General features: G+C 34.4%; 1 protein-coding gene across 3 annotated transcripts; it reads left to right on the forward strand.

Annotated features, from left to right (window-relative positions):
• The first annotated feature begins 1,817 nt into the window (after nt 1-1,817).
• On the forward strand, nt 1,818-7,076 carry LOC145803382 (GDSL esterase/lipase At2g03980-like). Of its 3 annotated transcripts, none has more exons than XM_082896633.1 (8): nt 1,826-2,683; nt 3,225-3,377; nt 4,831-5,001; nt 5,421-5,563; nt 5,659-5,835; nt 5,946-5,999; nt 6,447-6,699; nt 6,792-7,076. In XM_082896633.1, exons 1-8 carry the CDS (start codon nt 2,626-2,628, stop codon nt 6,980-6,982), a joined length of 1,200 nt encoding a protein of 399 aa, XP_082752759.1. In that variant the 5' UTR covers nt 1,826-2,625; the 3' UTR covers nt 6,983-7,076. The 3 variants fall into 3 exon arrangements, with proteins under 3 accessions (XP_082752758.1, XP_082752759.1, XP_082752757.1); XM_082896631.1 differs by having other exon boundaries at nt 1,828-2,683; nt 4,831-5,064; XM_082896632.1 differs by lacking the exon at nt 5,946-5,999 and having other exon boundaries at nt 1,818-2,683; nt 4,831-5,064.
• Nucleotides 7,077-14,126: the final 7,050 nt, after the last annotated feature.

Genomic DNA, 14,126 nt, shown 5'->3' on the forward strand with positions numbered 1-14,126 from the left:
AAAAATTATTTTATAAAAAATCAAAAAAATCATTAAAGATGTGAAATTCCAAAAAATCAGTAAGTGTTCATTTGGGATGTGGGTTGATTTTTTGACATTTTGACATTTTGACATTTTGATTTTTTGACTATTTTTGTCTAGGGCTAAAAAGTCTCGTTTGCGATACGCTTTTTGACTTTTTTGACTTTTGTGGGAGAAAAAATGAAATGATTATGACTTGAATGTGATATTTTGTCTTATTGAGATAAAAATGCTATTTTGTCTTTTTATAATTAAAATAGTCAAAAAGTCAAAAAAATTGACATGCCAAACAAAGCCTAAATAGTATATCTTTGTTTGTATGTTGATGTGCTTTGGAAAGCGATGTTGCACCATTTGGTTTTGGTCATCATTGAAATCATTTGATTCCTACAGTATTATTATCTCTCAACTTCCAATGTTATATTTATTTGATGGGATATATGAGTGTTTTGGGAAGATACTTAAAGTTATTTTTTAGTTATTTTTGAATTTTTTATGAGAGAGGGAAGTGGGTTAAAAGTTAAGAAGTGACTTTTAACTCACTTCCCAAAATAGGCTGTACTAATTTTAATTATTCATATGTGCACGAATCTATTAGAAAATAGAAAGGTAAGAATAAAGTCGAACAAATTCTAGGACAGGGCAATAATCAATTAATTTTAAAATAAATTATCTAATCCAGTTGAATAATTCTTGAATTTTAATAAAATAAAAAATTGTAAAATTGTAAGATATTGAAAATAATTTAATCAAATAAATAAAATACTAAGACAATGCAATCTATCATATACATCATATTCATAATAATAAAATATTAGGACAGTGGAATCTATCACATACATCATATTCATCATATTCATATTGAAAATGTGGTAATAACTTTCAGAACTTCAAGGGGTGAAATATAATTGGACCAAATCTGAGGAGATGTCAGTATAATTTACCCAATTTATTTTGTATGAAATTTATATTAAAATAAATAACATTCAAAAATAAGAAACATCCTATTAAAATTTCGCGTTAAACCTCGTTGATAGTTTCTCATAGTGATGTAAGAGTGTTTTGGGAAGGTGGTTAAAAGTTTTTTTTTTTTTGACTTTTTTGTGAAAAAGGAAAGTGAGTTAAAAACTGAGAAGTGGCTTTTAACTCACTTCCCAAAATAGGTTGTACTGATTTTAATTATTCATACGTGCTTGAATCTATTGGAATATAGATAAGGAAAAATAAGGTCGAACAAATTCTAAGACAGTGGAATAATCAATTAATTTGAAAATAAATTATCTAATCCAGTTGAATAAATTCTTGAATTTTAATAAAATAAAAAACAATAAAATTGTAAATATTGAAAATGATTTAATCAAATAAATAAAATACTAAGACATGCAATTTATCACATACATCATATTCATAATAATAAAATACTAAGACAGTGGAATCTATCACATATTCATATTCATCATACTCATATTGAAAATGTGGTAATAACTTTAAGTACTTCAAGGGTGAAATATAATTAGATCAAATTTTAGGATATGTCAGTATAATTTACCCAATTTATTTTGTATGAAATTTATATTAAAAAAATATTTCAAAGCTCGAAATTTGTAAGATTTGAATGGCCCGAATTCAAAACGATGTGATTTTGATTTTTTTTTTTTTTTTTTTTTTCTCTCGTTTTATCAGTCATGCAGAAGAAGATTCCGAGCCCGAATTCAAAACGACGTGGTTTTGATTTTTTTTTTTTAATTTCTTTTTTCTCTCTTTTACCTGTCAAACAGAGGAAGGGAGTAAGAGAGTGAAGAAAGGGAAAGAGAAGAAAGGGGAGCCGATCTTCTCACGCCGTCGCCATCGCCATCGCCATCGCCATCGCCATCGCCATCGCCATCGCCGTCGCCGTCTCCGTCTCCGTCTCCGTCTCCGTCTCCGTCGCCGCCTCCTCCTCCTGCTCCTCTTCCGTCACTGCTGCGACCACCACTGACGCCGCTACACCACCTCCGTCGCCGCCCTCTCTCTTCTCCTCTTCTCTTTTTCTATATGCATGTGTGTGTGTGTTTCATGTTGATTTTCCAGATCTGTATATATGTGTGTGTGTTTCATGGATTTGTGGGTTTGATTTGTTTCATGGATTTGGGTTTGATTTGTTTCATGGATTTGGCTTTGATTTTCATTCCAGATTTGGCTTCTCCTCTATCTCTTTCCTCTCCTCTCTTCTTCTTTCTTCTTCCTTCTTCCTTTGCGAGTCATGGAAAGGAAGAAGAAAAAAAAGAAAAAAAGAAAAAAGAAGCCAAGACGACATGACCTAGCGGGACTGACCATGTATATACAATTTGTGCTTATAGAATTATATTAATCATTGTTTGAGATTGACTTTTTTAGTAACTTTTTTTTTTTTAGAAACTGAAAAATTATTGCCATATTTGAAAAGTTGCTAAAGAAAAATTGTTGCTATATTTGAAAAGTTGCTAAAAAATAAATTATTCGTGAAAAATTTGACTTGGAGCCAAACACCCACTCAATCTCTATATATATTTGCTTGGAGCCAAGTCTCTCCCAATACTAAAGTGCAAGTTATTCCACTGCACTGCCCAACTTGTTTCAAAGGCTATGGAGAAGGTTTTTTTAAAGACGCTTTTCTTTGCCATCCTCCTTGTGTCTGTGTCTGGTTAGTCTCTCTCTGTCTCTCTCATAAATTTGTGGAATATGAATTACTCCATAATGAATGTGGTCTATAAATTTAATTTGTTGAATAATTTTTCTCAGTACATAGTGGTGCTGAAACACCTAATTAGTCACTAATCACTAGTCCAGCTGCTCTGTGTTCTAAGAAAACTGAGAAGCAACCAAGCGATTAAACACCCCTATATACCTATCTTGATCCCCTGCAAGTATCAATTAGCAGTATAGCGCTTTAAATGATCTCTCATTCACTTTTACATATCAGAATTACAGTATATTCTTGACAATGACTTCTTCTATCAGCTCTGCTCTTGCATGTCATCTCATTAATTTTATTTATTTTTCCTTTAAAGACTCTTTTAACAGTCAGTCGTCTAGCTGGAATGTTAGAATTTATCTATAAATACATACATACATACAGACCATCTCTTCTAGTAAAAAACCACCCGTATTCATTGTGGGTACACTAATTCTTTTTTTACTTTTGCTTTCTTCTTCTTCTCGTTCTCTTCCGTTCATGACTCAAGCATCCGCGTTGTTTGTGTTCGGAGATTCAATTGTTGACGCAGGAAACAACAAGATTGAAAGTTGTATCACGGAACATTTTTACCCTTATGGTGTCGACTACAACAATCAATACACCGGCCGCTTTACAAATGGATTAACTGCCGATTTCATGGGTACCTTACTTACTTACTTACCTAACATTATTTTCAAGTTTCCTTGAGTTTTGTTTTTGCTGTGAAGGTTATTGTGTATTGGTGTTTTAGGTGTTATTTTTCATGAGTGTTTGTTTCTGTTGTAACCTTGCCAAATATTGGTGTCTTTCTGTTGAGATTTTTTTTTTTGGGTGGTTCTTTCTCTCCCTTTTCATTATCTAGCTATACTCTTTTTAAATTGGACCTAATGCCAGTAAAGATTTCATTTTCCATATAAAAAAAAATTGAAAAAAAAGAGGAAAAGCTTACGCTGACCAAATCGATTGTAAAATCTGTAAGAATATATGGAAACCATTACCTATAGTTGTAATGTTTTGTTATATGTATATTTCTCAATTTTCAAAAATCGTAAAATTAAAAGTTTTAAATTAATTTTTTGGAGATATCTTAAATTTTCCTTTTAAATTTTTTTTAGAGAGAATAGATTTAGGAAAATCAAGAAAGGAATTTTTTGTTTTTTATTTTAAAAATCAAAACTAATGAGATAATTAATATTTTTTTTATAATTATTGGTTTGATGGGTTAGTCAGTAGCCTTTTTAAAAAAAAAATAATTTTCAATTGAAAAATTTAGATATTTAGTTAAAAATATTGGAGTTCCCAAATGATCACTTTTGGTTAATATATAGTGTAGATATTCACTTTTTGTTTTACCAATAATAATTTCATTTTTTCTATAAAAAAAATAAAAAGATTACCCAATCAGTTGTAAAATCTGTTGGAATATGTCAATAGTTGTAAATGAAATATACAGGGTTAAAATTAACATAAAAAATAGTAGGAAATATTTTAAAAAACTAAGATTACATATCGAATTAAATTTATTATGGAAGGCAAAACTAGTCAACACCTTCCAAGGCACTTTATATGGCATAAAATCAATCAGTGGAACCTTTTACTATTTTATTTTATTTTATTTTTTTAATTTTATTTTAAAGTAGTAAAAATCAATATTTACTATATGGAAAAATTAGTGAAACATTACTCTCTAATTTCTGGTAGTAAGAGGAATCCAATATGATTTTTCTTATTAGTTAAGCTTCCTCAATAATATTATTAGAGAAATTTCAGTTTGTCATTCAGAAATTTCACAAATTTGTGATTTGTAAGATCACTTATATAAGTTCATGAAAATTTACGTAATTTTTTGTAAAGTTACATACGGTGTTATGGTGTATATTACATACCAGACTTCTTTTATCAACTCTGCTCTTGTATGTCTATCTCATTAATTTTTTTTGTTTTTTTGTTTTAAAATCTCTTTTAATAGTCAGTCGTCGAGCTGATATAGAATGTTAGAATTTATCTATAAATACATACATACAAAAAACCACCCATATTCATCACGGGTACACTAATTCTTGTTTTACTTTTGCTTTCTTCTTCCTCTTCTTCTCTTCCGTTCATGACTCAAGCATCCGCGTCGTTTCCTGCGTTGTTTGTGTTCGGAGATTCAACTGTTGACGCAGGAAACAACAACAAGATTGAAAGGGGTATCACGGCAAACTTTTACCCTTATGGTGTCGACTACAACAATCAATCCACCGGCCGCTTTACAAATGGATTAACTGCCGCTGATTTCATGGGTGCCTTACTTACTTACTACTACAACAATCAATCCATCGGTCGCTCTGCCGCTGATTTCATGGGTACCTTACTTACTTACCTACCTAACATTATTTTCAAGTTTCCTTGAGTTTTGTTTTTGCTGTGAAGGTTATTGTGTATTGGTGTTTTAGGTGTGATTTTTCATAAGTGTTTGTTTCTGTTGGAACCTTGCCAAATATTGGTGTCTTTCTGTTGAGGTTTTTTTTTTTTTTGGGTGGTTCTTTCTATCCCTCTTCATTATCTGGCTATATTTTTACATTTCCAGTTAATAAAATTTCCTTTTGCCAAACCCAAAAAAGCAAAAGGTAACTTTAGTACTAGTACTGTATCCTCTGATTATAGTTTTTTCTTGATTATCCCTGCATTTGTTGATCTTATTATTATGGTTTCTTTGCAGCTTTCTCTCTTGTAGATGTGCCACCGCGTCCTGCTTACCACAACTTGACAGAGAGTGACAGAAAAAGAACTACCATCGCCATGGCTGGGATCAATTATGGGTCTTCTGGATGTGGTATCTTTAACACCACCAGACCCCACAAGGTGAATGAAAAAAAATATATGTATTTTTTTTTCTTTTCTTTCCACTCCTTTTTAATCCGTGACCTATTTTGGTTCATTTTCTTTTCTTTTCTCAGAGAGAATGCTTCAATTTAGAACAACAGATCGACTTCTTTAAGGAGACTGTACAAGAAGACTTGCCATATTTGATTCCAGACCCTGATGCTCGCAAACAGTATCTTGCCAAATCTATCTTTTTCATTTCCATGGGAGCCAATGACTACTTTTTCACTTATCCTAAATCAAACACAAAGGTCCTCAATCTTTCCTCCTTTCTTCTTCTTCTTCTTTTTCTTTTCTTTTTTTCTTCTTCTGTACTATTACTGTAAGGAGTCTTAACGACTAGAATTTCATTTATTTGCAGGACCCTAATGAGTTTGCAATCTCTCTCATCTTTGAGTTGAAGATCTACTTAGACGTAAGTAATCTTCTATTAGAGCGATCGATCTATCTAAGACTGCTGTTTACAATGTGTGTAGGGTGTTTGGAATTATTTTATTTTATTTTTTTGAAATATTTTTTGTTGACTTATTTTCATGTGAACTTGTTTTAAAATTTTTCAAAAATATTTAGGCTTCTGATTCTACTCAAATGAGACGAATCCAAAAATTAAAAAGAAAAAAAATTGAAAGCAATTCATAAAAGTTAAAAGCGAGTTTTTAAGCTTATCTTGGCATTTTAATCTTTATTTGGAATTTTTCAAAAATGTTTTACTTTTTAAATTCTTCTACATTGACATAATTTACATTAAAAAAAAAAAAAAAAAAAGTTGCTAAAAGTAAAAATACTCGAAAAAAGATGTCACCTTTTTATTTATTTGTTCCCAAACAAATTAAATCCCTTCTTCAAAAAATTTTTTTGGCAGATATTATATGAGATCGGAGCCAGACAATTCATCGTGAACAACATAGGTCCTCTTGGGTGTTTGCCATCTCTTAGATACAAGACTATTTCTGGGGAGTGCAATGAAGACATGAACAATCTTATCATGCCATACAACTATGGGCTTCCTAAGTGGCTTAAAACTTGGACTCATTATGATTACAGTGGTATTACCTTTGTCTTGGCAGATAGCTATGGTCTTCTTAATCATATGGTCTACCACCCTCAAGAATTTGGTAATATAATTTATTTATATATTTAATTTGTTATGGTTTTGGAGTCAGAAAAATGAACACAGTTTCTTTATGTTTTTCTTCTGTTGTTGTAGGGTTTAAAGATGTAAAACACCCATGTTGCGGACAGGATGTAAATGGGGAATTAGAGTGCCCCCCCAACGCCACTCCGTGTAGCAACAGAGATGAATATCTCTTCTTTGATGGTGCACATACCGGCCAAGTGGCCAATCTTGAATTCGCTCTATTATGCGCCAATGCAACAATCTGCAGAGTTATTGAATAAACATGTTTATGAAGTGTTTGGATGAAAAAGGCGCTCTCTTTTTTGTTGAAGTTATGGGGACAACAATTAATTGAATGGTGAAATGTTTAGTATTTTTCTAGGGTTGTGAACAGTTCTTATCTTTTCTATACCATTTATCTTTTGGGGCAATTACCATTATGTAGTTTTTAGAAAAAATTATTTACAGATGTGTTTGGTTTTCTGCTTCATAGAGTATATATAATTTCCTATGGATGAGTAAGATGGATAATTGGATTTACTAATCAAAAAAATAATGCTATATACAAATAAATTTATTGTTTTTTTAATTTCTAAACACAGAGTTAATGAAACTCACATAAACTCATTATGTCTAATAATAAGAAAATAATATTAAAAAATCTATTTATATGTAGTATTCTCTACAAGTATTGGGTAGGCCTTGAGGGTTTCCAGCCAGTGTGGTCCTTTGGCCACCAACTAACTATTAACCTTATAAGATTTGTGTATTTTTTGTATAAATACATTATTATACAATAATATTTTAATATTAAATTATTTTTATATAAAGGAATTGTGGATGAAAACGAATGGTGATGAATAAAAAAAATTAATGGTGAAGGACGTATCATACTATTTAAAGTACTGCACCAAATTAGGTAGGATAAGAGGAGCGCAAAATAGGTTTTTCTTTTTTCAAGATAATCTCAATACCAAGTCTTCCATCCATGTGATTCAAAGGGTTTGTTTGTCACAATTTATAGGAGTTGATTATAACTTATTTTAATTTAGAAATTTGTACCCAATTATTTGGTATTGTTTTTTCTTATAACTTTTTAAGCAGAAATAAGTTAAATAAATTGAAAAAGTCTGATTATATAGAACCTAGGAGAGCAGTGTTTTTTATTTCTACTTTCTAATTATCAATTTTTAATTTTTTTTAATCTGTAAAAATAAACTTTACTGAATTAGAACCAAGGATAAATCTATGCATCTTACGTCAATAAAGTTGGCAAAAGCAATGCTAATAGCATCATAGTGGACCTTACTCACCCCAATTAGATTGGCACAGAGTCATGGCTATAAATGCCTAAATGAATTTACTAAATTAAACAATATAATTGTCATGCTCCAATTTTAATTAATCGAAAACATTACCAAAGCCTTAAAATTAGGTCGATTTTTTTTCTTTAAACATCCATTTCTCTTGAGTAATAGAAATACAATGATATATGTTTTCTCTCTCTCAATGAACATTACAATGATAACAATACATGCCAATCTCCTACTGTGAAGCTATAAATGAATAAAATACAAATACATGATCCATCACATCTATAATGAAATTACATATAAAAGACACATGGACTTCTTAACTCTTCAATCAAGGAATCTAAACTTTCTTCCTGTAAAAAGGTAAAACAACAAGAGGTGAGCACTAATGCCTAGTAGGAATCTCATAGTTATAAATCAATAACTAACATACAGATAGAAATTGTTAGAATTTCCCATCTTTACCTTCACCTACTCCACTACACACTCCACTTCATCTACCTCCACTTCACCACACACTCCACTTCACCTAACCCACTATCACCTCCACTACACCTACTACCACATTTTCTTCTATATATAGATTGTATAGGAATTGTAATAAAAACAATCTTGTAATCAATAACAATCAATAATACAGTATTTTTAATATGGTATCAGAGCAGGTTTAGAACCTGATATTTTCGCTTCCCCGGCGGGCGGCAACCTCACCTTAGCTGCCCGCCGGACTTCAACCTATTCCGCTTATTTTCTACACATACCTGCCATCACTAGCTATTACAAAGTCCCTCTCTGATTGACTTATTTTCTACACAGCAACTCGGTCCACTCGGTCCGGTTCAATGTCCGCCGACTCGGCGTCCTCCGCTTCTCTCCTTCGCTGGAGCATCCCCAATGCCCTCACCAAACGACTTGCCACCGCCGCCGGCAAGAGAAGACTCGCCGGTGGTCCGACGTCGTCGTTTCTGGAAGCATTTGGAACCACCAGTGGCAGTGCTTATATAGCTGGAAGCACTAGGAAAAATGGGTTTGACTTCAATTGCTCTCTCTCTCTCTCTCATCAAAAAATGCAGTCACAGATCCTTCCTCTGTCAAACCCATGTGGGACAATGGCAGTGGAGAAGATGTTACTGAGATCGGCGGAGGAAGATGTGTCGGTTACTCGGCTTCTGATTTCTCCTACTTTGAAAAGTTCCTTCATGTCATAACACTGCCCATGGATATCCGGCGAGTTCCTTACTCGAAACCTCCATTCACAGTTGGCGAGATCAAGAAGGCCATACCACCCCATTGTTTTCGTAGATCTGTTCTTCACTCTGCTCTCCACAGCTCTTTCTCTCTTGCGGAAGAATAAAGAAGAAAAGTAAAAAAAAAAAAAAAACCAAACAGGGGGGCCTTCTTCTCTCTCTCTAATAATCACCCACACACCACCCACGTTATTGCCCACATTTTTTTTTTTTAATATATCTATATATTAAACTAATGCCTCATAAAACCATTAGTTTAGCTCAGTGTTTGGATGGTGGGGGACACAGCATGCTTTTTCAGAAAAAAAAAAAAAAAAAAACAAAAACAAAAGCCGCACAACCCCTTTCTTTTCTTTTCTTTATTCTCCACTCACACACAATTATCATCACCTATTGCACCTCACCCGTTGCTCCACTTTCTTTCTTTTATTTTATTTTATTTATTTATTTATTTATTTTATTAAAAAAAAAAAAAAAAAAAGGCAGGAGAAGAAGACAAACTGCACACCAAACTCATTTCCTTTTATTCATGTCGGGGCTCACCCCGATCACCATTTTACACAAAAAAAAAAAAAAAAAAACAAAAAAAACAAACCAACCCAACACAAATCGGCACAGTGGGATTTTTCTTCTCTACTCTGCCGCCGGTCTCTTCTTCTTGCCTCCGTCCTGGGCGGCCCTTGCCGGTGTTGCCTCCGTGTTTCCCACTCCACTGGGCATGATCACTACTCCCTGCTCCTCCACTGCAGCATACGGCGGACCTCCAAATCGGAACATCACGGTGGCCTTCCGCTTCAGCTCCTTGTTTTCTGCCCTTAGCACGCTTATCTCTGCTCGCGCATCCTTATACATGCGTTGGAGCAGAGCCAGCTGGGAATTTAAATGCTGCACCTCATTTGTCCTACTCTGCAGCCGGTTCGACAAATTTGTGACCGCCGTCATGGTTTCCACGCATGACTTCAGCGTATACTGATTAGCCTCAATATCAGTTTGCACCGCCATTGTTTGCTCCACCGACCGCATCGGAAAGTTCAATGGAGCAAAACCAGAGGTGTTTGGTTGCGGTTCACTGGCCACCGCACCAGTTATTTCTCCTGTGGGCTCGTTCAGTTCTGGAGCGTGAGCAGGTTCTGGGTAGCTGGACGGGAAGACGAGGCCATGTTTTTGGGTTGCCAAGTGTTTCAGAGAAGGGTTGGTTTCCGGGTGTTTCAAGATTTGCAGAGACAAGCTCTCCGAGCGTTCCGAGGTTTCAGACTAGTATGCACAGCCTTCGCCTCAACCTTGTTTTAAATAGCCAGGGCCAGCCACGCGCATCGCGCGCCTCTTGACGCCAAACGACAAACGGGCACGCCAACCAAGACACTCACGTGCCTCGCCATCATGTCCGGAGCACTTTTTGATAAATTGGGCACGCATTTTGATGGCACGCCTTTTTAAAAAAATTGAGCGCACCTTTTGAGGATGCGATTTTTTAAGGGGTCCGACAAGACTCTGTAAATTGTCCCGACATAGATTCCGGTTAGTTTCTACAAGGGTCCGACAAGACTCTGTAAACTGTCCCGACATAGATTCCGGTTAGTTTCTACACGGGTCCGACAAGACTCTGTAAACTGTCCCGACATTGCTTCCGGTTAGTTTCTACAAGGGTCCAGCAAGACTCCGTAAACTGTCACAACAACTGTCACAACAGTGTCTGCTACAACGGTCCGACATGACCCCATAAACTGTCTTCTACAACGGTCCGACATGACCCCATAAACTGTCTTCTACACCGTTATGACACCACCATACAGTGTCCTCTACACCGTTATGACACCACATCCAGTGTCCTCTACCACGTTATGGCACCACCTTTCAGTGTCTTCACCAACGGTCTGACACAACCATACAGTGTCTCCTATCTTTTTTTTATTTTTATGTATTTTCTTGTTTTGTTCCTCTCTCCAAACTCAAGTTGGTTAGTTTCTATCCTCCTTGAGTTTGCGGGGGGCTGTTAGAATTTCCCATCTTTACCTTCACCTACTCCACTACACACTCCACTTCACCTACCTCCACTTCACCACACACTCCACTTCACCTAACCCACTATCACCTCCACTACACCTACTACCACATTTTCTTCTATATATAGATTGTATAGGAATTGTAATAAAAACAATCTTGTAATCAATAACAATCAATAATACAGTATTTTTAACAGAAATGATCATGCATGCAGGGTGATATCATATTGTAGGATGACATTTTATAATTTCAAAACACCATAGATCTTTGTGAAACAAACACATTTAAGAAACATTATTTAAAAAGATTATTAACCAATTCCCAAAATATTTCCTATTTCATTTCTATTTTTCCCTTATACCATTTCCAATAACTATAACTTCATAATGTCAAGATCCAATTCCCTTTATGTTCAAAAAGGAGACAATCCTCATACACTCAACTCCAACTTGCCCAACAATTACCTTACATCAACGTTTGCATTACCAAATAGAATACAAGCATAACACAAGAATAACAATCATTTTTTTAATTCAATTTCTCTATGATTTACAAAACAAAATTCATAATCTTCCATTATAATCACAAGCAATCCATTGAGTGTATTAACACCAATCGCTAATTCAATTACCATTTCATTTTCCATTATTTCAATTAATTTCATATCAAACACTGGATCCAATAACAAGTCATCTCCATGAGTCACACGCTTTACCGGTCACAAGCCGGAAGGAATGCGGAATCTCCCGCTTTACCGATCACAAGCCGGAAGGAATATGGAACCTCACACTTTACCGGTCACAAGCCGGAAGGAAGGCAGAACCTCAACATATCACACGCTTTATCGGGCGTTACTCCGAAAGGAAGTCGGAACCTATCTCAAGCGCCACGTTTTGCCGGCTCAAAATACGGCGGGAAACAGACCCCAAGATAACATCACAATCCATCATTACAATTAGTGGACAATGCCAACACATCTTTCATTATTTCCGTAACACATTAATTCAATATGCATCCACCATATATTAAAATTTCATTCACATAACAAGTACAAATATGTTCCATGACCTTTTTCATTATCCATTAAATCATTCATTGTTTTCTCACACAAAAATATAACAACACATCCATAGAGGCAAAGATTCATCTTTAAGGTGTTCACAATTCTTGGGTTCAAACTATTTCTTTACTTTTCCATATTATTATCAAGTCTTCAAATTTAATTTTTAAAACACATTGGTTATCAATTACTACCTACGGTTATAAATTATCTCAAACATTTAATTTCTTTGATACAACTCCTTCATATAACATTGTCATTTCACAATCTCCCATTTATCATTATTCACACTCATCTTAAACTCAACATAGACTTAATTTCATAAATTTAATGTTGATTGAAGTATTCTCATTTTCAAAAATAAAAGTTCATAACTAGAGTTAAGTATAAAGTTGGACTTTTAGTTTTGAAATATAAAATCACTTTCTAATTACACAATAAAATTCTTAAATTTTCACTTCATCATCTTATCACAAATTCCGTATCATCTTTCAACTCCCCCCGCGGGTGCCAACACAACACCACCCAACACAACTCATCTCAAACTCAACATGACCTAACACAACACAATACAACTCAAACTCAACACGCCCGACACAACTCAACTCAACTCAACACAATTCAACATGATTCAAACATAATTCATCATAGTCCAACACAATTCGATTCAACATAATCAACACTATTTAACATAATTCAAGGTGAACTCTTAAACCTTTATTTCATCATTTCACCCGAAGGCTCATCTCATCCATATCATTAATAAATCATTTCCCCAATCTTCATTTCACATTATAGCATAATTTACAATATCCATAACAAAGGTTCAATCGCTAATTTTTAACATAATTTTCAAACACATCCAAAATCCAATTAAACTTGTATATATACAGTTCAACCATTTAATTTCATGATTCTACTTTCAATTTGGGCAAAATCATTAATTATCATCATGAATCAACCTAAGGTTTTCAAGAAAAATCAAGACTTTCAAGAAAAATTAAAACTTCTCTCACCACTATTTTTAATTCTAATTTTTCCCTTGATTACACACCTAAGGTTCATAATCTACCATATTAACCCAACAATTGAACCCTCAACATTTCAAACCCTAAACCCCCAAATTCCATGATATAACACTATATGCTCAAAAATGGAGAGTTTGTATTTATATAATCAAAATACCACAAATCTATCCATTAATGCAAGTATTGAAGAAGAACTAGAACCCCTACCTCAAGAATCAAGCAAAAAGCAAAGCTTTGATGAGATTCCTTCACAAATCTGAATTCCAATTGGTAGAAAATGTTGAGCTTCAAGCCTTCTTCACTTTTTGGCAAGAGATCTTGGCCAAATCTTAGAGGACTGGAAGGTATTTGGGGTCAAAATCCTAGGGTTTTCAGACCTAGGGTGAGAGGAATGAAGAAGGAAAAGGAAAATGCAAAGAATGAGCTAAAAAAACACATTTTAAGCTGCTGTATTCGCACAGTCCGTTCGAGTGCCGCTTTTCCCGCTGGAGTGGAAGTGCTTCCAGCACAGATTCCAAAACTTCAAACGGGCATAACTCTCTCATCCGGACTCCGTTCTAGGTCGTTCTTGTGTCCAAATCGAAGCCCTGGAAATAAGCTTTCCAATGGTTCAAGCCTCACATCCAAATTCAAAGTGTGAAAAAAAAAGGGCAAAAGAGTGGCGGCTTTAAATTATTGGTTCACTCTTACTTTACCATCATGCTACCACTTCGATCAATACCCCAAAATAAAATAAGGAGGTTCCAAATACACTACTAAAAATGTCAAGGGCA

This window comes from Camellia sinensis, chromosome 12, assembly GCF_055761805.1.
Source record: "Camellia sinensis isolate YWXY chromosome 12, ASM5576180v1, whole genome shotgun sequence".
NCBI lineage: Eukaryota > Viridiplantae > Streptophyta > Magnoliopsida > Ericales > Theaceae > Camellia > Camellia sinensis.